The sequence below is a fragment of the Eriocheir sinensis genome, chromosome 12, assembly GCF_024679095.1.
Source record: "Eriocheir sinensis breed Jianghai 21 chromosome 12, ASM2467909v1, whole genome shotgun sequence".
Taxonomy (NCBI): Eukaryota; Metazoa; Arthropoda; class Malacostraca; order Decapoda; family Varunidae; genus Eriocheir; species Eriocheir sinensis.
In genome coordinates, this window is record NC_066520.1 from 11,193,546 (window position 1) to 11,218,889 (window position 25,344).

Here is a 25,344-nt window from a genome sequence, read left to right on the forward strand (position 1 = left end):
GAGTTACAGTGAAATAAAAGGGATGGAATAAGATGATAGGGAAGAGGATGGAGTCAAGAAAAATGGATAGGACTGACACGTGAGGATAGACGAGTGTGTAGAGAAAGAATGAAACAAAAACAAAGATCTGGTGTATGGGAAAATGTGAACTAAAGAGCGTGAAGATGAGGGATGTGGCGGGAAGGGCGAGGTGGTAGAGCGAGAATGAGACAGCAAAAAAAAAAGAGAAAAAAAAGGGGGCGGGGGTTGTAGGGCGAAGATAATGTGGTAAAGAGCTGGTGAGGGGAAGGAGAACAGGAGGATAAAGGAGGAAGGAGAAAAGTATAGGAGAAGAAAGGAGGAGGAAGTACGGTTTTGGATGCGGTAAAGTGAACGGATGAAGAAAGACTAAATAACAGAGAGAGAGAGAGAGAGGGAGAGGTAGGAGATCGGAGGGGAATGGAGGAGAGGTGAGAGGGAGGAGAGAGGGAGGAAAGAGAGCCGAAAGAGGAGGCGTGAACGAGAGGAAAGGAGAGGCAAGAGCGAGGTAGGGCGAGCGGGAGGCGGGAGAGAAAAGACAGGATAAAAAAAAAAAAAAAAAAAAAAAATCAGGAAAGGAAGGGGTGAAGGGCGCGGAAGGAGACACTCGAAAGGAAGAAAAAATACTGAAGTGGAGGAGAGGATGTGGAGATGGCAATGGATAGGGAGGGAAGCGTCGACCGGGAGGAAAATCTGGAGGCACCTGGAGGGGATTGGAGGAGGGGAGGGAGAGGAAGGAAGTGTGGGGAAGGCGAGGTGTGAGGGCGTGATCTGGGGGGCGGCGGTGGTGGAGGCGGTGGAGGAGGTAGTGGAAGTGATGGTGAAGAAAGGGAAATGTGACGGAATGAGAGTGACGGAGCAGCGTGTGGGAATGAAGAGGCGTGAGGAAGCGAGGTGATGAAGAGCTGAGAGAGGAGGAGGAGGAGGAGGAGGAGGAGGGAGAGCAAGGGGCGGCGTTGGCGGTATTGAGCGTCTGGGGCGGGGGGGAGGTGCTGGAGGGGGTGGCGGAAGGTGTGAAAAAAGTCTGTAAACATGACGACAGCTTCAGCGGCGCCGCGTCAGGGAAGGGGGGGAGAGAGGGGGGAGGGGGAAGGGGGAAGAGGGGGTGATGATATGAGCTTTACCCTCCCCTGTGATTGGCTGCTACTGGGGGGAGGGGAGGGGGTGCTGAGGGGGGAGGAGAGGGGTAGTGATGCTAGCTCGCTCGTACACCCCCTCAAGCATCCCCCTTCCCCTCATATCACCCCCCCCCCCCCGACACCTGCTAACGCCCGCTCGTAAATCGAAACACACACACTCTTTGCTGGCTCCCTCCCGGCGCGAGCGAGGGAAAAAAAATGAAAGAAATGCAACACAAACACAAAAATATATGAAAAGGTAACACTGTGTTGTCCTTCCATCAGTCCTGGGGCCGCGAAGAACGATAAGAGAGAGAGAGAGAGAGAGAGAGAGAGAGAGAGAGAGAGAGAGAGAGAGAGAGAGAGAGAGAGAGAGAGAGAGAGAGAGAGAGAGAGAGAGAGAGAGAGAGAGAGAAACAGACAGACAGACGTAACCTTTCTTGAGAGTCATCCGAACAAGCGCGAGGTGGTGGCGGTGGCGGCGTCGAGCAGCCGTAGCCGGGGTCAGGCGAGGCAGCGGGACGAGGGGTTATCTCGGTAATCTGGGCGCTTCGTTACGCGGCGGGACCACTGAACTATAATGCTATTAGCCCACAACAGGAGTCAATTACTGGCTGTCTGCGCCCGAGTTTTCTGACGAAGCGCGTGGAGGGCAAGGGAGCAGGAGCAGGAGCAGGAGGAGGAGGAGGAGGAGGGAAATGTGAAAGAAGTGATTTTGAAGGTGATTACAGACTCGCTATCCTGAACTATGTGTTAATACTTGTTGATGTTGGTGCTGTTGAGGAAGAGCAAGAGGGGAGGATGAAAAGATGGAGCAGGAGGAGGAGCAGGAGCAGGAGGAGGAGGGAAATGTGAAAGAAGTGATTTTGAAGGTGATTACAGACTCACTATCCTGAACTATGTGTTAATACTTGTTGATGTTGGTGCTGTTAAGGAAGAGCAAGAGGGGAGGATGAAAAGATGGAGCAGGAGGAGGAGGAGGAGGAGGAGGAGGAGGAGGGAAGTGTGAAAGAAGTGATTTTGAAGGTGATTACAGACTTGCTATCCTGAACTATGTGTTAATACTTGTTGATGTTGCTGGTGTTGAGGAAGAGCAAGAGGGGAGGACGAAGAGAAGGAGCAGGAAGAGGAGGAGGAGGAGGAGGAGGAGGAGGGCGAGAAAAATGTGAAGCGATTTTGACGGTGATTACAGACTCGCTATCCTGAAAAAAATGTTCTAATACTTGTTGATTTTGGTGTTGATATTCTTACTGATGGTGGTACAGTGATACCGGCCAGGGGAGTTAGTTGCAGTGGTGGTGGTGGTGGTGGTGTGTACACAAGTCAGCTGGCGTGTTGGAGTAGCACACCCAAACAATGGACGTAGGGAGGGAAGGAGACTAAAAAGAAAACGAAAGAGGGAATGTGAGAATGAGGGGAGAAGGAGAAAGATGGCGAGGGGAAACGTGCTACCGATGTGTGTGTGTGTGTGTGTGTGTGTGTGTGTGTGTGAGCGTGAGCGAGAGAGAGAGAGAGAGAGAGAGAGAGAGAGAGAGAGAGAGAGAGAGAGAGAGAGAGAGAGAGAGAGAGAGAGAGAGAGAGAGAGAGAGAGAGAGAGAGAGAGAGAGAGAGAATGGGGGTGGGCGATACGATGGACTAGGCCTATTGCACCATGTCTCCGGAGCAACAATAATATCTGGAGAGGCTGCACAAAAGGGCCACTCCGAGCTGTGAGGAGAGCCGTTTCCTCCGCCATCTGTCACCCCTCCAGCCGTGATGAGGAGCCGCGCCACGATAACACTGACCGCCTCTGTGTACACGAAGCAGACGATATGTGGCAGTTCGTGTGTATTCTTTTCTATGGTTACTTACTCTTCTATACGTATTGACATGTTCACCCACAGCACAGTGCAGCCACGTCTGTGTTTATAGGGCATCAGGGGAAGACTGAATTGAAGAACTGTTGGCTTAGTGAAGGAGGGAACGTCTTCAATAGAACGTTCCCAAAGTGTAGGTGGAAAGCATGGATGGTGGATATAATACAGGTGGTAATTTCGGTCTGTTGTATAATAAAAGGTAACAAACCGTACAAGAAAAGCTCAGGCACAGAAGGGGATGAAGGGAATAGGTGTCGGGGTAAAGAAAATATAGGCGTGAGCGAAGAAGGAAAAACAAACAGGAGAAACGGTAAGGAATCAGGTATCGAGACAGGAGGGTCGGGAACACCTAATGAAAACAAACAGGAGAAACGGTAAGGAATCAGGTATCGAGACAGGAGGGTCGTGAACACCTAATGAAAACAAACAGGAGAAACGGTAAGGAATCAGGTATCAAGGCAGGAGGGTCGGGAACACCTAATGAAAACAAACAGGAGAAACGGTAAGGAATCAGGTATCAAGACAGGAGGGTCGTGAACACCTAATGACCCCAGGAGCAGCAGGAGGAGACCGTCACCCTCTATTGAAAACGATGCCAATGATGTGAGTGCAAGTAGAGGTAACTCGCAAGAGAAAAAAAACAAAACCAAAAAAACGTTCCCAGTCAGCCATCAACGATTAAAAAACATAGCAAAACAAGAGAGACACAGCTAACAATGGGAAGAAAACTCGGTAGTCGAACAACGGTGATACAAAATACAAGTGCCAACAAAAACTCCTGCCCGTTAAGGTACAGCCATCACGGAGCACTAACAAGACACAAGAGGCAGTACTTTGGGTGTGCCTTGATGTGCAGCGCCTCCAGTGTGTTGGGGAACGGCTCCTTCATGCCAGGAGGTCAGGAAAGACAAGACAGGGAGGGTACTCACTTGATGTCCTTGTAGGCGGTGCGGCGCAGCTCCTTGACGATCTGCTCCACCTGCTTGTGGGTGCGTGTGCCGAGGAAGACCTTGGGAACCCTGAGGAGGAAGGGAAAGCATTGACAGCATTACCACCACAAAATTGCCCACCCACCTCCTACTTCTCTTACTCTTATTATAACTTTTTTCGTGGGGCCTGATAATCGGCCCTAGCCCGTTGTGGTGCAGACAAGTGTTTATAGTGGCGCCATCTTGCTTGGCTCATGCTGCCCTCGGAACTCATCTTTGAGCTTCTCTTTTAGAGAGTGAAGCAAATGAGTTCCGGGGGGCAACATGAGCTAAGCATAACTGGCGCCACTATAAAAAAAAATAAAAAAATCGCCTGCGCCATAACGGGCTTGGATCGACCACCAGCTAGGCCCCTGAAGAAAGCCTACCGGCACTATAGGCTGAGATGTTAAAAAAAAAACTTTTCTTCCTCGTCCTCCGACTGGTGGTGGAAGTGGCAGTAGTAGTAGTAGTAGTAGTAGTAGTAGTAGTAGTAGTAGTAGTAGAAGTAGTGGTGGTGGTAGTAGTAGCAGTTGTTGTAGTAATAGTAGTAGGTGTAGTAGAAGTAGTAGTAGTTGTAATAATCGTAGTATTAGTATGAGTATAGTAGTAGAAGAAGTAGAAGTATATAGTAGTAGTAGTAAATGACTCAGTCGTGTGTGTGTGTGTGTGTGTGTGTGTGTGTGTGTCTTAAAGGTGTCGTGGTGGTGGTGGTGGTGGCGAGGCGTGCCCTGCGTCAGGTTGTGCCTTCTACGAGAAATGCAATTGACTACCGCTCAGTTTTCCGAGAAGATTCATCATCTCCAACACACACACACACACAAGCCGTCCCTTCTCTATCCAATTCTGAATGTGTTCCTCCACCTCACAAATTTTCTGTGCAACTTCTAAGTAATCTTCGCTGGGTGGCACATTTAATAACCTTCATGTGGAAGTATTAGAGCTTCGTCGTGCATTATAAGGCCTATAGATAATTAGCCATCCCTCTTATTGCTGAGAGTATCTAAGCAATGTCATAGTTTTTATTTTTCATTTTTGCGTTACGGCCTATGCCGCCGGTAGGCTTTTTTGGTGGGGCCTGATAATCGGCCATAGCCCGTTGTGGTGCAGACAAGTGTTTATAGTGGCGCCATCTTGCTTGGCTCATGCTGCCCTCGGAGCTCATTTTTGAGTCTCTCTTTTAGAGAATGAAGCTAGAGTTCGGGTTGATGGATGATGTTCAGGACAGCATGTGGGTAGTCTTAGGCCACTCGGCGGTGACTGAAAATCCCAGCTGTGGCGGCGGGCAGGACTCGAACCCGCGTCCTCTTGGACGAGGTGCCGGCACGCTAACCATTTAGCCACCGCCTAAAGCATATTTGGGGTTTAAATGGTTTGTGTTAAGGCCTGGTATGTGGACGTATGTGTATTTGCCTGGGAAACATTTAAACTTTTCGAGTCTTCATCATGCATTTCTGAACACTTACATCTTTCCCATACCATATATTAGCAAAACAACTCCCCCCCTCGCCATACATTCCAGGGACATCCCATCTCCCCGGCGTACATCTGCGGGGCATCACGTCTCGGCGGCAGCAGCAGGGGAAGGGTTTCATCGCGGCACCGAGCAGTCCCACCGTAATACTTTTGGCCGACACAAAGGGTTAGGGAAGCCCTGCGAGGCTCACGGCGGCGGGAGAATGAAGCTTCCCAGAAAACGGTACGTTCCGGCTGCTGGTGCGCGAAGCTCCCATTACTCTCATTGCGGGGGCGCCGACCCTCCGTGCGGCAGGCGGGAGAGCGAGGCGGGGGGCTGCTGGTGGTGGTGGTGGAGACTATTCGCTGGTCACTTTATCTTGGGGTTCATACGGTGTTGGTCAGTGTTGCATGGCGTTACTACTCCTCTTCCTTACTGCTAACGAACTAACCTACTTCCTTACCGCCAAGGGAAATAATAATAGACAGACTTACATAAAGAAGCAGCGAATAGTGGGATTTATTTATTTATTTATTTTTGCCCTTGTGTTACTTCCTTTACTGTAAAATATATATATATATATATATATATATATATATATATATATATATATATATATATATATATATATATATATATATTTGTTACTTCCTTTACTGTAAAAAAACAAATATATATATATATATATATATATATATATATATATATATATATATATATATATATATATATATATGTATATAACTGATCACGATGGAAAAGTTTACTTTGACGTGTAAGCTTTTAAGTATTTGTTAATCTCCATCCCAGTCACAAGACACTCGGGTGGTGCTTCTGTAGCCGCCGACAACTTAATTAACGTTCGACCCTCAGCCCACTGACCAACACACCACCCGCAGGCCCGCCGGTCCAGGCTCGAGGGCCGCGCCACCCCCTGAAACACAACACCGACACGATCAAAACATCAAACACCTGCCCCTCTAAAAGCCACGCTCCACGGCCTAGAAATCCACACAACATTGGTTTCCCTTGCGTCGGAGGTCTGTTTCTCTTCCTCCTCTCTCCTCTATTCCCCATAAGGGTCGGGTGTCACACAGGTGGTGGTTGACGAAAGGCCCTAATATAAGGACGGTGAATTTATGGAGGCCACTATATAGACGAGCAAAATTCAGGAAGATTCTCTCTCTCTCTCTCTCTCTCTCTCGTTTAGCTGCACCTATTTCCCTATATTCTCGTTTTCTTTGTAATTTAAAAGAACTTCCTCACCCTGGTCTGCACAAGGTTATCATCAGCTTCTTCATGTTAAAAAAAACCACCTGGTGCACATATGAACGGGAAAGAGTTTTGGTTTGAAGTAGTAACTGGTGAAGGAATAGCTTTTAGGTACAAGGCGTCGCACAGCGTTCTTACTAATCGAAAATGAAGTACATGTTATCATACTGACTAGATGTATTCACTATAAAGCTGCAATCTCGTTCATGTTGCCTCCAAAGCGGTCACCTTAAACCTCTTGCATGTCACTCGGATCGGTTGTGCTCGCCTTAATTAACCAGGTAGCAGCAGGGATCATGTTTCTTAATGGTCCCTCTAAGCGAGAAAAATGAGAAAAAAACATCCCTCACACAAACCATTTCATAATTTATATCAAAGCATTTGTGATCAGATTATGTATCATCTATTTTTTGGGGTTTATATCATGGCACAAATTTGGCCCGTCGCTGCTAACGGTTCCATGCGTTTCTTTATATTCGCAGGTGGACTCAATTGTCACGTGTTGATATCTGTGAACGTTATCTCGATGCTTACCGCGCAATTAACAACGGAAAATATGTTAATCCATTATGGATGTCGATTTAAATTACTGATCTCCCCTTGCCAGCTGAAGATACACTTAATAATTGATTCGATGGAGTAGATAATGACCTGAGAACGACACCGCAGTACGAGAGGAGGAGGATCTGACCTCTTCATATCTCACCAGCTGTCTGAAGATGACCAAGAGAAAACGCACTCCAACAAAATACAAGATGACCAACAGAAAACGCACTCCAACAAAATACAAGATGACCAACAGAAAACGCACCCCAACAAAATACAAGATGACCAACAGAAAACGCACCCCAACAAAATACAAGATGACCAACAGAAAACGCACTCCAACAAAATACAAGATGACCAACAGAAAACGCACTCCAACAAAATACAAGATGACCAACAGAAAACGCACTCCAACAAAATACAAGATGACCAACAGAAAACGCACTCCGACAAAATACAAGATGACCAAGAGAAAACGCACTCCAACAAAAATACAAACAAATCATATCCTACTGAAAAATAAGAATTAAGGGTATTATGCACTACAGCGGTCAAACTCCTAGGTCATATCCACCTCAACACCTCACAGTACCCAACATCCATTATCACCTCATCATCATTACACACTCACACACTGCACATCCCTATAGTGTGACCCGGGGTAGTGAGTTATTCCCCCCCACAGTCTCAAGGGCCAATACGACGGAGATAAGCGAGAAGGCCATGCGCAGTCATATCGTGAGAGCCCAACTTTACATTACCTAGTCCACTCACAGCTCCCAACGCAACACCACGACCAGCTAACCACACCCTGGGCAGACGCAGACGAAGGTAGGTCTTTCTGAGGGATGATGATGGAGTGTTAAGCCAAGCGAGAGGAAGAGAGCTAGGACGAAGAAGAAGAGGAAGGGACATGAGGCAAGAGGCATAAAAATACACACAAATGACCAACTAGCCACACCCTAGGCACTAAGACGCAGACGGAGGAAGGTCTCTCTGAAGGATTATGACGGAGTGTGAAGTCAAGCGAGAGAGAAGTGTGGACGAAGGAGAGGAAGAGACGAAGGCCTAAACAGGAGACATAAAAATACACACAAAGGGGCGATATATGGCACTCTAAGACAATGGCACTCCTTCCTCCTATCTGAGACGCACAATGGCACTAGAGAGGGGGGAAAAGAAGTCCTTCAAGTGGAGTTCTGAGAGTGACACGCCGGAGGAGGGGAAGTGGAGGCCGGAGAAAGAAATGGAGGAAAACGGTGAAGCTGGAAGAAAGTGGAGAATGAAAGGTAACGAAGGCGGGAAAGGTGGATGGAAAGAGGGAGAGAGGAAGGGATGGAAAGGGAAAAGAGGGATGGAAGGAGATGAGAGGGAGAGAGGGATGGATGAAGAGGAGAGGGAGGCAGGGAGATATGGACACGGGAAAAGATGGATGGAAAGAGAGGGGGGAAAAAGGGAAGGATAGACAGGAGGAGAGGGAGGCACGGCAGAGGAAAAGATGGATGGAAAGAAGTGAGGGAGGGAAGGAGGGAAAGACAGGAGGAGGGAGGGAGGCAGGGCGGGAAAGGAGGGAAGGAAGACGCCACCGCAATCGTAATACACAACTCAGAATTTTGCACCAATATTGACAGTGCAAAGTTAGGGAGGCGGACGAGGGAGTCTTTGTCATCCCCGGCAGGTAATATCGCGGCTGTGGGGGGCGGGGGAAAGGGGGCGGGGTGGAGAGGGGAGAGGGAAGTGAGGGGGAGAAGCGAGGGAGATTAGAAGTACAGGAGCTAGGCGGTCGTAGTACAAGGAAGAGTTGGGGCGTGGGGGTGAGGGAGAGGAATGAGGTGCGAGGCAAGCGGGACACGGAGGGGAGGGTGATGCAGAGGAGGGAGCACGAGAGGGAAGCACCATGGAGGGAGGGGGGGAAGAGGGCGGTGAGGGGAGGGAGTGGCGTGGTGGGGCCGGTGAGATGAGGAAGGGTGAGGGGGCGAGGAGCCAGGGCGGGTCGGGAACAAGGCTTCTCAAAACAAACGAAATAATTCACTTCAAGTTCCTGTAACCGTCGTGTTTTAAACTTTAACATTCAAATCAAAAGCAAATAAAATACATAATTCCTGACGAGTACACTTTCTTACAAATTTGTTCTTTAACGTAAAATTTTAGTTTCTCGTGAAACAATGAAGATAAACACAAACGTAGTGCAACGCCATGAAAAAATGTATTATATATATATATATATATATATATATATATATATATATATATATATATATATATATATATATATATATATATATATATATATATATATTTATGTGTGTGTGTGTGTGTGTGTGTGTGTGTGTGTGTGTGTGTGTGTGTGTGTGTGTGCGTGTGTGTGTGTGTGTGTGTAAGCCACAAACGTACACATGCAGACACACATATCACACACACAAAAAAAATCGTATGATTTTACCTATAGCCAGCAACTAAGGTATCAACAAAAACCTACACGTGTATGTATATATGCGTGTGCGTCATGTGCACCTCACCGGTGGAGCGACACAGCCAAACACGTAGCGAGTTTACACTTTTAATATTTTATTGCAAGGCTGAGTGAGAAAACAGGTGGTGGTGGTGATGGTGGTGGTGGCGGCGGTGGTGGTGGTGGTGGTGAGGATGAGAGGAGAGAGGAGCAGGACCTATACTCTTTATTGGAATATAAGTATGATCATGGAGAAGTGTGTGTGTGTGTGTGTGTGTGTGAGGGGGGGGGGGGTGAGTGAGTGTATACGTGCTCACTTCTGTATGTTCACATAACTAAAATAAACTAATAAAGGAACACACATAAAATAACAGATTACTCTTCGAACAAACATTTGAAGTGAACACTGCGGACAACTTCCTTGGGAGTCAGACCCCAGACGTAGGGAAGGGGGATGGGAACCTTAATTATCTCCCCACCCCCACCCCACCCCTCTCAGTGCCGCCACACACCTGTCACAGATCTACGTTAAGGCACACCTGGTACAGCTACAAAAAGGGCTACAGTAGGACCACAAGAGCTAATGAAACAGAAGCAGAAGTTAATAGCAGGATCTACGCATAGTTAAAAAAAAAAAAAAGTTGAAGACCATATAAACAAAGTCAGGGCAATGAAAGTGTTGGAGGTTTAAGGATTAAGGGGCAGTGTGTGTGTGTGGTTTAAGGTACGGTGCGGGAGTTTAAAGAGTGTGGGAGGTTTAAGAGATGCTGAAGAGAGTGAGAGTGAGGGGTAGACGGCAGCGTTCGGTGGTGTGTGGCGGGAGAGAGAGTTGAAGTAGGAAAGGAAAGGGAGGAAAAAGAGCGAAGTGTTGAGCGCCTCGGAGGGCAAGTGGCGAGAGGAGAGGGGAAGTGAAGGGAAGGGGCACAGGGTCATATGAACGAGGAAGGGGAAGAGGAGAGGAGGGAGAGAAATAGCGTGGTGTGATTAGTGAGATTAAGAGAATAAAAGTTAAGGAAGAAGTGGAGAACTGCAATAAAAAAAAAAGTATTGTGGAGATGCAATAGAGTGGGACGAGGCGGAGAGGAGGTGGGAAGAAGCATCCGACCAGGAAGAGGGGAGAGGAGAGAGAAGAGAAAAGAGGAAGAAGGAGGGGAGAGGTGCTAAAGAGGGGAAAGGAGGAGAAGGGAGGAGCGCTGGAGGGGAGAGGGGGGGGGGGGGAAGGGTACTCAAGACGGTTTTATTGATCCGTCAGAGTGTTGATGACGAAAGACAAACGCCCTCCCTTGCACCCCCCTCCCCCCTTCCTCCTACTCTCTCTCCCCCATACACACACACACACACACACACACACACACACACACACACACACACACACACCTTTCTCCTGCTAACACTTCTCCCACTGGACTTCCTTCATACACCTTCCTCACCCCATACACACACACATTCTCTCTCTTTTCTACTGCCTCCATACACTCACTTTCGTATATATAAAATAAGAGAACCAAAGAAGGAATGAAAGAAAAACGTTGAAGAAACATGGAAGAACAGGCAACAGAGAGCACTTTGGCTACTAATAAGGCTGCCTTCATTAGTGTTTTTATCTATTCGTCAGCCGCGCCAGTGACCTGCGGCAGATTAAAGCACGTGCTGTGCGTACGGGGACGTTTAGTTTACTCCTGACGCAACAAAGTGATGATCAGTTCTTAACCACATTATAAGTATTTACTCAACTCTCTCAGGGATACAACTTTACTCATTCACTGACACACGAACACCATCAGTAACTCAAAACCATATTAACATCCCTCATTTATTATCAAGTATAGTCACCTGAGCCAGTAAAGATGAAACAAACCAGTATATTCTTTTTATACACACGAACACACACTTAGACCACTTCAGAGTACTGCCATTTCCCTCCTGATACCGCCACCTGTGCCACGTCCGTATACACAGGGATTGGGGTTGTGTCACGTCTTGTACCACGTCCTTATATATACTGACTCGCCCAAAACAATGCTCAGCGCCGAAACTGGTCCCCCTCCCCATTCAATGTTCTACCCACAGTGAGCCTACCTTTCAAACTTCCTGCCCCTCCTTCCACCCAAGCGCCGTGTGTTCTAAAACCACCAAACCATGTACAGCTGAAGTAATCGACATGTATAGTAGAAATAGTAGTAGTTTCTAGGGATTTTTACCAGTGGAAAGGATAAAGAGAAGCCCAATGCAGTTTAGTGATAAGTGAAAACAATATTACGTAGACTCATAAGTGCGGCGTGCTTTGTGGACTCACGGCACCTCTCCTGGCGGTGCGCACAGCCCCAAAACAATTGTTGTGCGTCGAAAAAAAGTATTATACTCAATAATCATATACTTCGTAATCTCTCAAATTGTGAATGCAAAGGAAAATATTAACTCGTCATGTGACCAATTTGCGATGTTTCGTAATTTGCGTAACCATGGTATGCGAACGTACATTACAAAAATATATGCGCATACTAAATGTAGTCCTTGCTGAACATTCCACAACTTCAAATGGTTGCGTTCGTCAAAACCAGGCGGTGGTAGAGGTTGTTAGTTGCTCCGAGACCCCAAAAATGATTAAGTCTTGGGGAACTTCACGACTATCATCGCAAACTTCATGGAACTATTTTCGGGTGAAAATAGACTGGGGAGTGATTTTTTTTTACTACTTTTATTTCTTACTCATCCAACCTGATAGCTCTGGCCTATAAAAATCTCAAATCGACGGGTAGTGGGCGTGACAAAGGTTTTGGCTGGCAATGAGAGGGTTGAACGGGAGACAGGCTGCCCATCAGCGACGAGCTTACTAAAGCAACTAGACCTCCCTGGGATTTCCCAAAACTTAATGCATCGTATTCTCATTTTCATAGTATACATATATAGAGATGTGATGTCCCCACCGGCATCATGAGGCAGACTTCCTCGCTAGACCACATGCTCTTGGCATATCGTGTAGTTAACACTGACGGGTCGCCGCATGAGGATGGAAGAGGTGAAGATGGAGTCGTCCGTCACTAGGATGGCAGTAAAAAAGAGGACAGGACGCTCCATGTTAGATCATCAAACGGCTGGACAACAAACAAAGGACCAAGGGGGCGCTCCTATGCATAGCAGGGCTCTAACGGCGGTCAGAGACGAAGCGGATGATGCGTATGAGTGCACTACAGTCCATGGCCTCCATGAATCTTCTACACGTTAACTTGGTACACGAACTTAGGAGGTTGCTGCATTATTGTGCGTGGCGAGGCAGAAAACCTGACCTCATATGGACACCATCCCACTGTGGAACAGTTGGTCACGAAGGTGCTGATCAACTCGCAGTGGCGTGAAAGAAAAAATAAAATAGACACTGTCCTTCCGCTATCATTGACTATTAAAAACTCAATTTGTAATAAAAAAAATTAAAGTTAACACACTGAACACATGAACACCCTTCTTCAGTCATCCAACTCATATAAGAGATACACAGACCTGCATGTCAAGCAAGGTTGTCAAAAGGGCTGTCAACCTCACTACATACAGAACTATATATATATATATATATATATATATAGAGATATATATATATATATATATATATATATATATATATATATATATATATATATATATATATATATATATATATATATAGACACATATATATATAAGTATATATATATATATATATATATATATATATATATATATATATATATATATATATATATATATATATATATATATAAACCACACAAAAAAATCTACAAAACAAACCCAAACCACAAACATCAAAACGAACCACACGCAGCAAACCCAACAGAACGCGGAGGAGGCAGCGAAAAGGGAGGAAGAAGGAGGAGGAAGAGGATGCGGGGGAGGAGGAGGAGGACGAATTGGAAGAAGAGGAGGAGGAGGAGGAGGAGGCACATATAGCAATTAGGAACAAACGAGGAGAGCGAGGAGAGAAAGAAACTAAAGAACGAGTGAAGTGATATAAGGGAATAAAAGTGCAAAGGGGCGACAAGAGGGAAGCGAGGAAGAGGGAACGAGTGCGAAGAGGAGGAAACACTGGAGAAAATACTATTGAACGGCGGCAAGAGTTTCACGTCCTATTCCTCCTTCCTTGGAAATAACGATACTCACCCACTCCTCCTCCTCCTCCTCTTCCTTCATCTCCTCCTCCTCCTCCTCCTCTTTCTCTCCACATTGATTAAATATTACATTCCAAAGTTTTTACAGTTTGAAGCCGCTCCTTTACTCGCATTCCTATTAACAAGTTAGAGGAAAAAATATGCAAAGAAAATCAAACATGCGCGAGGGATGTAAAAAAAAGAGAGAGAAAAAAAAAGTGTTGATTCGCCTCCATCATAACAGCCTCGTTGCTAATTATGTCACGCCGCCGACCAATCACAGCCCGGCACACGCTCCTTACCAGCCAATTAGGAACCTTCGCAAACGCTCTCAGCCAATCAGGAGAGAGAAAAATCATAGTGAGTTACAGTATGTTAAGTTTTCATTTCCTGGAGAAGTGAGGAAAGGGGGGAAAGGGGGAAGGGGGGGGAGAGGTAAGAATCATCCCCTGCCTACAATCCCTCCTCCTCCTCTCTTCCATTCCTCTCTTTCCAGCCTATTCCCCACCCCCCCCTTCCTTCCTCCCCCCATCACCTCCTCAAGACACACCCGCCAATGAGGGTCGAGGAAGAGAGAGAATTCATGATTTGCGTACTTAAAAATCTGGCCAATCACATCACTCTCTCACTCATGGGGGGGGCAATGATCACCCCTGCAAGTGTGTGTGTGTGTGTGTGTGTGTGTGTGTGTGTGTGTGTGTGTGTGTGTGTGCAAAAGCAAGTCAAGCAGGGAAGTCAAATTGAAATCATAAAATTTAGAAAAATAATAATTAAGCAACTTGTGGGAAAATAAAGTTCATGTTTATTTCAAAGAACAAATAAAGCGAGACCAAATTTGGAGAGAGAGAGAGAGAGAGAGAGAGAGAGAGAGAGAGAGAGAATCCATTAAATTATGCTTATTAACATGGCCAGGTGAGAGCATGTAAAAAGTGGGAACACACACACAAACACACACACACACACACACACACACACACACACACACACACACACACACACATACACACACACACACACGAGGAGGGGCACGAACCTTCACACTCCCGCCGCCACACGGGAATAAATGTTCATATGGGGTGAGGGAAAAAAAAGCATAAAAAAGAAAAGGTTATATCGTGCAGGTTAAACTCTCCCATGAATGAAAGTTCAGAGTATGTGAGTACACGTAGGCACTGGCGTCCAAGCACACACACACACACACACACACACACACACACACACACACACACACACACACACACACACACACACATCATGATATTTTTTGGGGGAGTAGCAGTGGGTATTTTCTTTTTTTCAAATAATGCAGGCAATGAAAAAAATGTTTCACGTGAAGAAATAAGAACACTATAGTAGTAGTAGTAGTAGTAGTAGTAGTAGTTGTAGTAGTAGTAGTAGTAGTAGTAGTAGTAGTAGTAGTAGTAGTAGTTGTAGTAGTAGTAGTAGTAGAATCTGTAATAGCAATGGTAGCAGCAGTAACAGACGTAGTAATATCATTATATAGTATAGTAGTAGTAATTATTGCTGCTATATAAGTGAAGGAAGAAGAATAAGGGTAGGAGTGAAGTAGGAGGTGGAGAAGGAGGAGGAGGAGGAGGAGGAGGAGGAGGAGGAAGAGTATTATAAGGGGGAGAAAGATACCGGATAGAAAGAAACGGTGATGATAGAAACTGTGTGTGTGTGTGTGTGTGTGTGTGTGTGTGTGTGTGTGTGTGTGTGTGTGTGTGTGTGTGTAGGATTAAAGTTTTTATAAGATTCAAAGACACTCAAATCAAAATTAGAGCGTTTATAATCGGTCATATAATGTAAACCACCGCTCTCACTAAAACTGCTCCTACTACTGGTACTAACATGCTCCCAACACTGTTATAACATACCGAATGATGGTGATGGTGATGATGATGATATGATAATAATAATAATAAAACCAACATAATTAAAGAAAATAACAATTATGGTGAAAAAGAAAACAGGTAAAATCTATATCAGTAATAATAATGGAAAAAAAGATAATAATACTATTATTATTATCAATATTATTATTGCTTCTAATACAGTCATTATTAATATCATATTTGCCTGATTTAAAAATAAATGGTAATCATCACTTGCGAGAACCGCAATTCAAAACGAAAATATTTCAATAAGATTCAGATAAATATATAATCAGGCCACAGACACATGGAAGCAGACAGAGAACAATGTAAACATAAAACAGAATATACATGTTCAGAGGAAGGATGCGTGACCACCAGACACGACCCACGAGGCGGCCACTCCTGCAATTAACGAACGTGACCTCCAAGCCGCTAAAAAGTTATTCTCGATCTTTGGAAATCATCAGCGAGGGGTGAAGTTTTATTTTCATCATTTAAAGTGAATAATTAAACTTGACACACACACACACACACACACACACACACACTAACAGTTATGCATGTTGAGAACTTGTCCAAATGTAAAATGCAGTAACGTGTGTATTATCTAACATTTCCAGCCGCCGTCCATAAACAAAGAAGCAATAAACAAACTTGTTATCGTATGCAAACATTTTCACGGCCATAGAGTTTCCGGCTCATTTAATTTGAGCGGAACAATCTCTGCCGCATTTTGCCTCGACTCTAAAAAGAACAATAAGAAAAATAATAGTGATGAATAAATCTGCATATTTCACGCGCTATACATGAAGGAGCGTTGTGGACTGGCTACGAGGCCAAACTGGTCTGCTCTCTGGCGGCGCAACGCAGGACTAGGCACTCACGAAGCTGATCTGGGGCCGTACTCTGAAACGCTTGAGGGTCTCGTTACGACTGTTTTCAAAAGTTAGAGATCAGCCGAGTTCTCATGAGTGTATTCCCGTTCATGGAGCAGAAACCTTGTCAAACTACCACCAGGATCATGGAATCGCCTACAAATTCTAAGACGGCCTTTTTAAATAGTTGCACTAAGGCTCAGAAGTGTTTGGGGATTCGGGGCCTGGTACTCTTATCGGCCGCTGGTGAATACACGACTTTCTTATTAATGACTGGTGACGAAACGGAAAAAAAGACAGAAAACAGGCATGTGTGAGCTTTATGCAGGCAACAGAAATGCCACGAGAAAACTAATAGGTAAGAGAAGACTTAAAGTGGTTTTGGACGCTTAGAAGATGAAAGAGGGCACAAGTGGATTTGCCGGGAAGACCAGACAACCGCCCAAAAATAGGATGGATAGACGGTATGAAGAGGGACAGGAATGAGATGTGCTAGACAGAAAAGAATAAAGAGAAGGACTGAACCATTAAAGCGATCTAATAGAGGAAGAATATTGTAAATGAAGAACCTCAAGCATACAAGCAATTAACAGCTATGACCTCCGCGAGTCTGCAGGTGAACGGGAAAGACAGATCCACACTCCAGGCGGCGATGAGCTCCCCCGTGATGTAAGCTGAGGACCAACAACGCCTCATCCGACACTGTTGTTCCCGGGGCGACACACGAGCACGCCTGGAGTTGTCGGCGCCACAGTGTGTAACGCCTCACGCACTTCAGCGGCGGGAGTGTCTAGTAATTACCATGACCCGCTAATTAACCTGCCCTCACGGCACGCCACGCGGGAGGTGGAGCTGCTGTCAAGAGGGAGGGAGCCGCGCTGAGAGCTGGAGGGACACACACACACACACACACACACACACGCACACACACACACCCAGATATATATTGTTTAATTTGTCAATAAAAGAGGGAAACAAAGACATTTTGCAGCTGATTATCTCTCTCTCTCTCTCTCTCTCTCTCTCTCTCTCTCTCTCTCTCTCTCTACCTATACATATCAAAGAGAGAGAGAGAGAGAGAGAGAGAGAGAGAGAGAGAGAGAGAGAGAGAGAGAGAGAGAGAGAGAGAGAGAGAGAGAGAGAGAGAGAGAGAGAGAGAGAGAGAGAGAGAGAGAGAGAGAGAGAGAGAGAGAGAGAGAGAGAGAGATACAAACGCTATAATGACTTGCACAATGTTGCCAAAGCGAGCGGAAAGCGACGCCTATCAATCAATCGCAGGCGCTCCTCCGTCAAGGCTACACACGTCCTCCTCAGGCTTCAACCAAACCTACAAGAAGCACTCGACATTACTACCAATGACCACGATGGAGATACGTGTCCCTTGCAGCAGTATTCAGGGCCGCGGGACACATGGGAGAGGGGCTGTAGGTGAGGGGGGGACCAGGGTAAGACCAGGGCACCGTTTGGCAACCCTCGAGTCTCGGTGTCACAATAAAACCGTCGGAAATTGTGACGAGAATTTCACTCCTAAGACAACGAGGGCACCTGAGGGCTGGAAGAGGCCGGCCCAATTACATCTCTCTAACCTCCTACCTCTCCTGCCTCCTCCCCTCTACGCCTATCTGCCTTTACCTTCCAGCCTCTCTCTCTCTCTCTCTCTCTCTCTCTCTCTCTCTCTCTCTCTCAACACGTTCTCCATATTTCCTTCAGTCCACTTTCTTTCGTCCCTCCATCCTTTGTTCAATAGCTTTGGAGTGACTTCTAAGACAGATCTTCATTAGTTTCTCTCTGTAATCAGCCTTTCATAATTTCTCGGTTTCTTTTCCTTCTTCTGTCGCCCTCGCGCATTCGATCCCATACTAAGCCTCTCGCAGTCCACACGCCGGCACTGTCTGGGTGTGGGGGAAGGGGTGGAGGGAGAGCAGGGGGCACTATCGGAGGGAGGGGGTGGAGGGAGAGGAAGGGGCACTATCGGAGGGAGGGGGTGGAGGGAGAGGAAGGGGCACTATCGGAGGAAGGGGAGGAGGGAGAGGAGGGGGGCATTATCTGAGGGGGGTGGACGGGGAGAAAGGGGGGCACTTGGCCGGTCGCCCCATTAGGCCTGGCGTGCCGCAGCCGCTGCCTCACTTCTGCTTGATGCCAGAAAGTAAACGACAAAGTACATGAGCAGTACAGGTACTCTGGTGATCTTGGCTGCCTCCTCTTATGACTCTGAATGTCTTCGCAGGTGAGGAATCATGCATCAGTACGAATGTATCACTATTAATAATCCCGCCTGGCTGTAAGATGTAGAAGATCATGAGTTGAAATGTAATGTTCAGCAAACATTATTTAATTATTTGTGTTGTGTGTGTGTGTGGATTTAATTGTTTGTTGTTGTTGTTTCTATTACGTTGCTGTATTTGTTGTTGTTGGTAGTGGCGGCGGCGGTGGTAATGGAGGTGGGGTGTCAGCGCCGCGACTCACCTGCAGGAGCGGCGGGCAGGGATGGTCAGCCGGGGTTACAAACGCTCCCGAAGGTGTGAAGGACTCACGCCTGGCCGCGCACGGCAGCCCCTCACGCCGCATGATGCGTTCAGACGTCAGGACAATGATACCTGCACATGGGCACGTGGGGCTCCCACTCATGCTCGGCAGGAGCGGCGCCGCGGTGCTCAACATCTCTGCCACCACCCGCGGCACTTGCCGGGACGCCCACGCCCTAAGGGGCTCCACAGTGACCTAGGCACGCAAAAGCCCCGGTCGAGGGGTCGAGTCACTCACTGCCTGACCCACCCGGTGCCCAGCACGTTTTTTGCGTGGCTACTGAGGGCGGCCTGAGCTGTCGTGGGTGCCTCAAGGCCGCTCCAGGCCCGGGCAAATTCAACGCTACCAAAGGAACTTCGCCTTGGCTGGGTAGCGATCCGCAAAACAAAGTCTCGATTTGAAAATACCAAGAGAGTGACAAGGTTGAGCTCGACTGTAGCGAGGTGGATGAGGCGAGGCAGCCAACACTACAAGGGCACCGAGACTTGAGGATGTACCGAGGAGGCAGACGAAATTACTCCGAAGGAGGTTTAACGTTGGCGACACTGAGTCGGCCCAACAGAGAAGCGACACAGCCAATCATATTCGCCATAAGCCCCGCCCGGCAGCCGGCGGGGCACTTCTATTGTGCCCGCGACTCAGATTGCACCACGCCACCCCGGTACCGCGCACCACCCCGAGAAAATACCCGGGCAGCGCATCCCAGTGGTCCGGTGCATGCTGGCTGACCACGTCTTGGCCACACACGGCTGAGGGGTCAGGATGCGATGACCAGGAATAGCTTTAGTTTTCCGTGGCCGATGGAACAGCCCGACCTTGAACGCAACGGAATTCTGGACCCGTGACGTGGCGACCCCCATATAATGCTCCACCCACTTGGCAGGGGCCAGGCTTGGGCAAGGGGGGAAGGGGTCGAGAACAGGAAAGGCCCAGTGACCCACTTCAGCCCCTTCGCTTGGCCCCGCCCCCGGGAGCACGGACAGCTCCCGCCAGGACGCAACACGCGGGTCAGGATGCTCGGCGGCAAGTTGAAAGTGTGTCGGTCTGGCCGGGTGGATCATGTGTTGCTCTCCGCTTATCCGGTCACCTGACGCCGGGCCTCGTGATGACCCGCGAGCACAGAGCCGCACCCACGCGTCTGTCCACACACTCTTCTGCGGCTTGTAACTGGCGCCCCCCCGCGGCGCTCAGGGACGGCCGCAGCATCCACGCCGCGGACGCTGGCGGAAGGGTGGAAGAGAAAGAAATCTGGAAATATGAATCAGAGGAAGAGCTGCGTTCTCTTTCCCAGTAGCACGTCGGCGGAGTCTGGTTACACAGTGGGATTATCGCAATCAACCCCAGCCCGAGGGAGGGGTGAGAGAGAGAGAGAGAGAGAGAGAGAGAGAGAGAGAGAGAGAGAGAGAGAGAGAGAGAGAGAGAGAGAGAGCAGGTATTTTATCTTTTTGAGTATTCCAAACTATACTCAACATACCATCAGATTCCCTCCCCTCCCTGCGAACCTGAGAAGATATACGCATTAAGTTTGCGAGGATCAGCAGCAGACTGAGACACTGCTGAGGGTTAGGAAGAAAAAGAAATAAAAACAATAAAAATAGACATCAACAACAATTAATGAGACGTCGGGCACAGCTAGCACTGACAAGGCGATTCGTTACAGCGTGATGGAGGGAGAATAGAGGGAAGGAGGCGATGGGGACACGAAGGGAACTGAAAGGATGGTGAAAGGAAGAGGAAGGAAGGGAGAAGGACGGGATTTTGAAGAGTGGGAAGCAAGGGGCGTTTGAGAGGAGAAATGATCCATGGGAGGGGAGAGACGTATACGGCGAGTGAAAGAATTACAGGAATGGAGGGACGTGAGGGAAGAGAAATGGTGAAGAACAAGAGGGTGAAAGGAAACTGCTGGAAAAGAAGGAGGAATGGGGAGATGGGTGGAAAGGTGGATAAAGAGAGGGAGGAATGGAAGGCTAAGGGAATGGAAGAGGTGAAAGCAAGATACCGAGAAAGACGTTGAGTGAAGTGGAGAGAAAGGAAATAGAGATGGGAAAAAGAAGGATAAAGATGGGAACCGCGGAGGCTAAGGGATGCTAGTAAGTAGAGGATGAATGATGGGGCAACCGTGAAAGATGAAAGAAAAGGTGAAGATGAGGAAATGAAGAGGAAGGCCAGAGGAGCATGAGACGAAAGGGAGAGGGAGAGAGAGAACTATGAGAAAGGAGGAAAGATAAAAGAGAGGGCGGTAGGAAAAAAAAGTGGAAAAGAGAATGGGAGGAGAGGGAGGTGTGGGAGATAAACGGAAAGATGAATAAAAGGAGTGAAGGCGGAGGAGGAGGAGGAGGAAGAGGAGGACGGAGGGATGTGTGGAAGGGGGGAAGAATAGGGAGAGAGAGGGCGCTGGGAAAAAAGGAAAGGGTGGGAAGGGGATGGAAAAAGAGGAAAAGGAGAAGAAAAGGAAAGATGAGGAACGAATGTGTGGAAGAGATACGGTTGGATAGAGAAGAGGAAAAAAAAAGGGAAAAGAAGACAGAGGGAAAGAGGAAAAGAGGAGAGAAGAGGATTTTTGAAAGGTGAAGGATGGAAAGAGAAGGGGAGGAAGAGAATGAAGATAGGATGTGGGAGGAAAGGAAATGAGGAGGAGGAGGAGGAGAGGTGATGTGTGAGGAGAGAAAGAAGAGAATGAAAATGGGATGTGACAGGAAAAAAAATGATGAGTCTGGGATGGATGTGTGGACGAGGCGAAGGATGGGTGAGCAAGGCCAGGCTGTTGCGTTTTTTTATATATATTTTTTCAGCCTCGACCAAACACCACCGCGCGATCATTAGGCAATACTCATCTGAACGTCCATTTACGTGTATACATAAGGTGAATACGTTAACGATAATTCACTAACCACACAGGTACGTGCTAAAGCCACACACACACACACACACTCTCACTCTCACTCTCACTCTCTCTCTCTCTCTCTCTCTGAAAACACGTGCGCCTTGGTAAAGTTCATATCAACGTATCACTAAACAAAGGACATGAGGATCTGACCTAAATATGTGTGTTTGCATGCAGGGTGTGTGTGTGTGTGTGTGTGTGTGTGTGTGTGTGTGTGTGTGTGCCGCCAAACCGGAGGGTGAGTGCTGGGCGGCGGGTGGAGGGGCCCTGGGCGCCATTCAGAGGGTGCATTATAACGCTTGTTGTGCCCACAGCTGACTCCAGGATAAAAATGCCTCTTTTGACCCTACAAAGCGATCAGGCTAATTTGCAAGCCGGCCCGTGACCCGCCGTCCAGAAGCCCCCGGCGCTCTTTGCCTCTAAATATCCCGGCCCCCAGTCCCCGGGCGGCCCCCCCATCACACGCCCGGCCACAAGGAGGTAAAGATGCGTATTTTTGCCGCGCTGGAAATGGAAAATGGCGAAAGAGGAATGGAAATAAAAATGGAAATGAGAAATTAATCGGCGGTCCCGTGGCGGTGTTGCCCTCACGCGGGCCCCGAATACCGAGGCGCGCCACCCGGGCATGGGGTCCAGCCGGCCATTTGTTCACATTTTTCTGGGCCAATTTTTATCGTGATGCATTTCTTCGCGTGAGCCAACCGCCCTCACTCACCTGCCTCCTCCTCCTCCCGCCCCTGCAGCCCTTCTCCTCTTCCCCTTTCCAGCTGTAGTATACCTGCCTGGGACACACAAGCTATTAAGGAGAGCACACACACACACACACACACACACACAAACGGTTCATCCACACGGCCCGGTGCTCACTTTATTTGCTTGCTTGCCGCTCTCCTCGCCGGGTCACGTGATCCCAAAGACACCCTCCACACGGCTCCGGGTCCCGCATCACACACACACACACACACACCACCAACAACAACAACAACCCCAGCAGTCGTCACACGCTCCCAAAACCCACGACGCAATGCCACACCTCAGCCTGCGTTCACTGTGCGTTCTTAAGATTAATTGGAATACAGTGACTACGTACCACACGCCGCAAGCTTCACTGTAGTCACTGTACGCACACTCTTCCAGGCCACACGAGCATACCCAACGCTAAACATATTCGTAAACACTTCATGGAATCAGTGGAGCTGGATTGCGGTCATTATCTCTTTGCCATCGACTGTCGTTTCAGTTTCCGTTGAACATACTCTAACTTCTGCGTCTATGGTTGGTAACTTTGCGTTTCAGTCCATCTCTGACGTTGAATTCCTTATGTTAAGATCACAAGCAGCAAAATGTACATGATAATAACGGACATAACAGCTGTGATAATTTGAAAACAGTAAACTTGTCAGAGAAGCATGTGGAAAAAGTATGCCCGGTGAAAGATTATCTTCTCTACCAAAATAGTGATAATAAACATGAATTATATAACACCAGACTGAAATGAGTTTATTTGCTATAACAAGACAATATTACACTAGCTACTACTACTACTACTACAATTATTACTACTACTATCTACCATCACCGCCACTATCAACACCATAAAGCAACATAAACGTCAACAAGATCACTACTACTACTACTACTACTACTACTAAAGGAAAATAATAGAACATAATAATGACTTTCCTACGCCAACGGCCTGGTCACGTGATTAACATTCCGCAGGCATTGTATTCCTCAGCAGTGGTCAGCGAGGCAGGCCGTGACGTCACAAGGGCGAGGGAGGCTGGCTAGAGCGGGCAGGCGAGGCTAAAGAGGGAGAGCAAGGCTGGACAGGACGGAGAAAGAGAGAGAGGGAGTCCTGGATCACACTGCCTCTATATGTCGTCGTTTCTTTGCTCTCCTTATACTTAATGAACTTCAATCCCTCACTTACTTAACTCACCTTTGCTTTTTGTCCTATTTACCTGTCTCTTTGTGTTGCTGCTCATTCCCTTATAATTCCGTGATAAAAACTACCCACTTTGTCATTTCTTTGCCTTCCTTATACTCAAAAAACTTCATACTGTCACTCCTTATGTAACTTACCTTTGTTTTTTTGCCCTATTTACCTGTCTCTTTGTCTTGCTTATCATTCCCTTATAATTCCGTGATAAAACTACCTACTTTGTCATTTCTTTGCCTTCCTTATACTAAAAAAAAAAAAATTCATACTGTCACTCCTTATGTAACTCAACTTTGCTCTTTCGCCTTATCTACCTGTCTCTTCGTCTTCCTGCTCAATATTTCCCAACGCTGTGATAACTGTTTGTATAGTAACTGTTGGTCCTTCCTCTGACTTCCATAGAGAACTTCCCATCATCACATCCTTGCTTAACTCACTTTTGCTCTTTTGCCCCATCTAAATGCCTCTAAGTCTTCCTGTTCATTCCTGTACAAGTTCAATTATTTAATCCCTCCGTCACTCGCATCCCAGCCTACAGCCTAGATACTCCCGCCTACTGCTGACATAGCCACTCCCCGGCCTCCTCCTCGCTATGCTCTCCAGCCCTTTGCCCTTTATGATTCGCTCCTCATTTCTTCGACCTAGGCTTATTTTCCGAGTTTTGGTATTATTGGCGAGCGTCCGGCGTGGTCCTCCTGCCCTCCCCTTTGCTCTCCTGCTCTCTGCCGGCGTTCCTGTTTAGTTTTTGGTCCTCCAGTTCAGTTTCTGGCCCTCTTGATAATTAATTCACTGACCCTCCCAGTTTTGTCCTGTTCCCTTAACCTTCATGAATTTCCTTATTTTCCTGTACAGCCTCCGCCTCATCCACGACCCCCTCACCGCACTCCCTTGCGTGCGCTATGCATGGCGGCGGCGCTCCCCCAAAACGACCCCCACCCCCCCTGCACTGCTCCCTACTTAGCCAATGCATGATCCCTTGTGTGTGCCTCCCCCACATCCTCTCTCTTCCTCGCCCTGTTCTCGTTAGGTCTCCTCCTCCGCCTCCTCCTACTCCTCCCTCCCTCCCTCCCTCCACTACACAACCCCTCGCCCGCTTGTAATTGCTTGATCCTTCTCGCTGCTTCATAACCCCTATTTAGCCACCCTGCAATATAGGTCCTCGAGCATTAAAAACACTGCATGCAATAATTTCACCCTCGGCGGCGCCTGCACGGGCAAGAAGAGGGCGGGGGAAGGGGAGCCTGCCAACTTAATATCGCTATTACCTATATTAACGAGCAATGGCGGTGGATGCGGAGGTGCTGCCCCCTAACCCTTCTCTCTCTCTCTCTCTCTCTCTCTCTCTGACCCACCGTAGTCAATTAACAGGTTATGCACTTTTACTTTTTTTTTTTTACCTTAATGCCCTTCCCAGG

The 25,344-nt window shown here is 47.5% G+C and overlaps 1 protein-coding gene across 1 annotated transcript in view; it reads right to left on the reverse strand.

Moving 5' to 3' along the window:
* The window catches only part of LOC126997261 (Fanconi anemia group J protein homolog), a 161,469-nt gene that overhangs the window by 69,132 nt on the left and 66,993 nt on the right, over positions 1-25,344 (reverse strand). Inside the window, exon 6 of the mRNA XM_050858257.1 lies at positions 3,922-4,011. Within this exon, the coding sequence (XP_050714214.1) occupies positions 3,922-4,011 (90 nt within the window). The remainder of the gene's footprint in view (positions 1-3,921; positions 4,012-25,344) is intronic.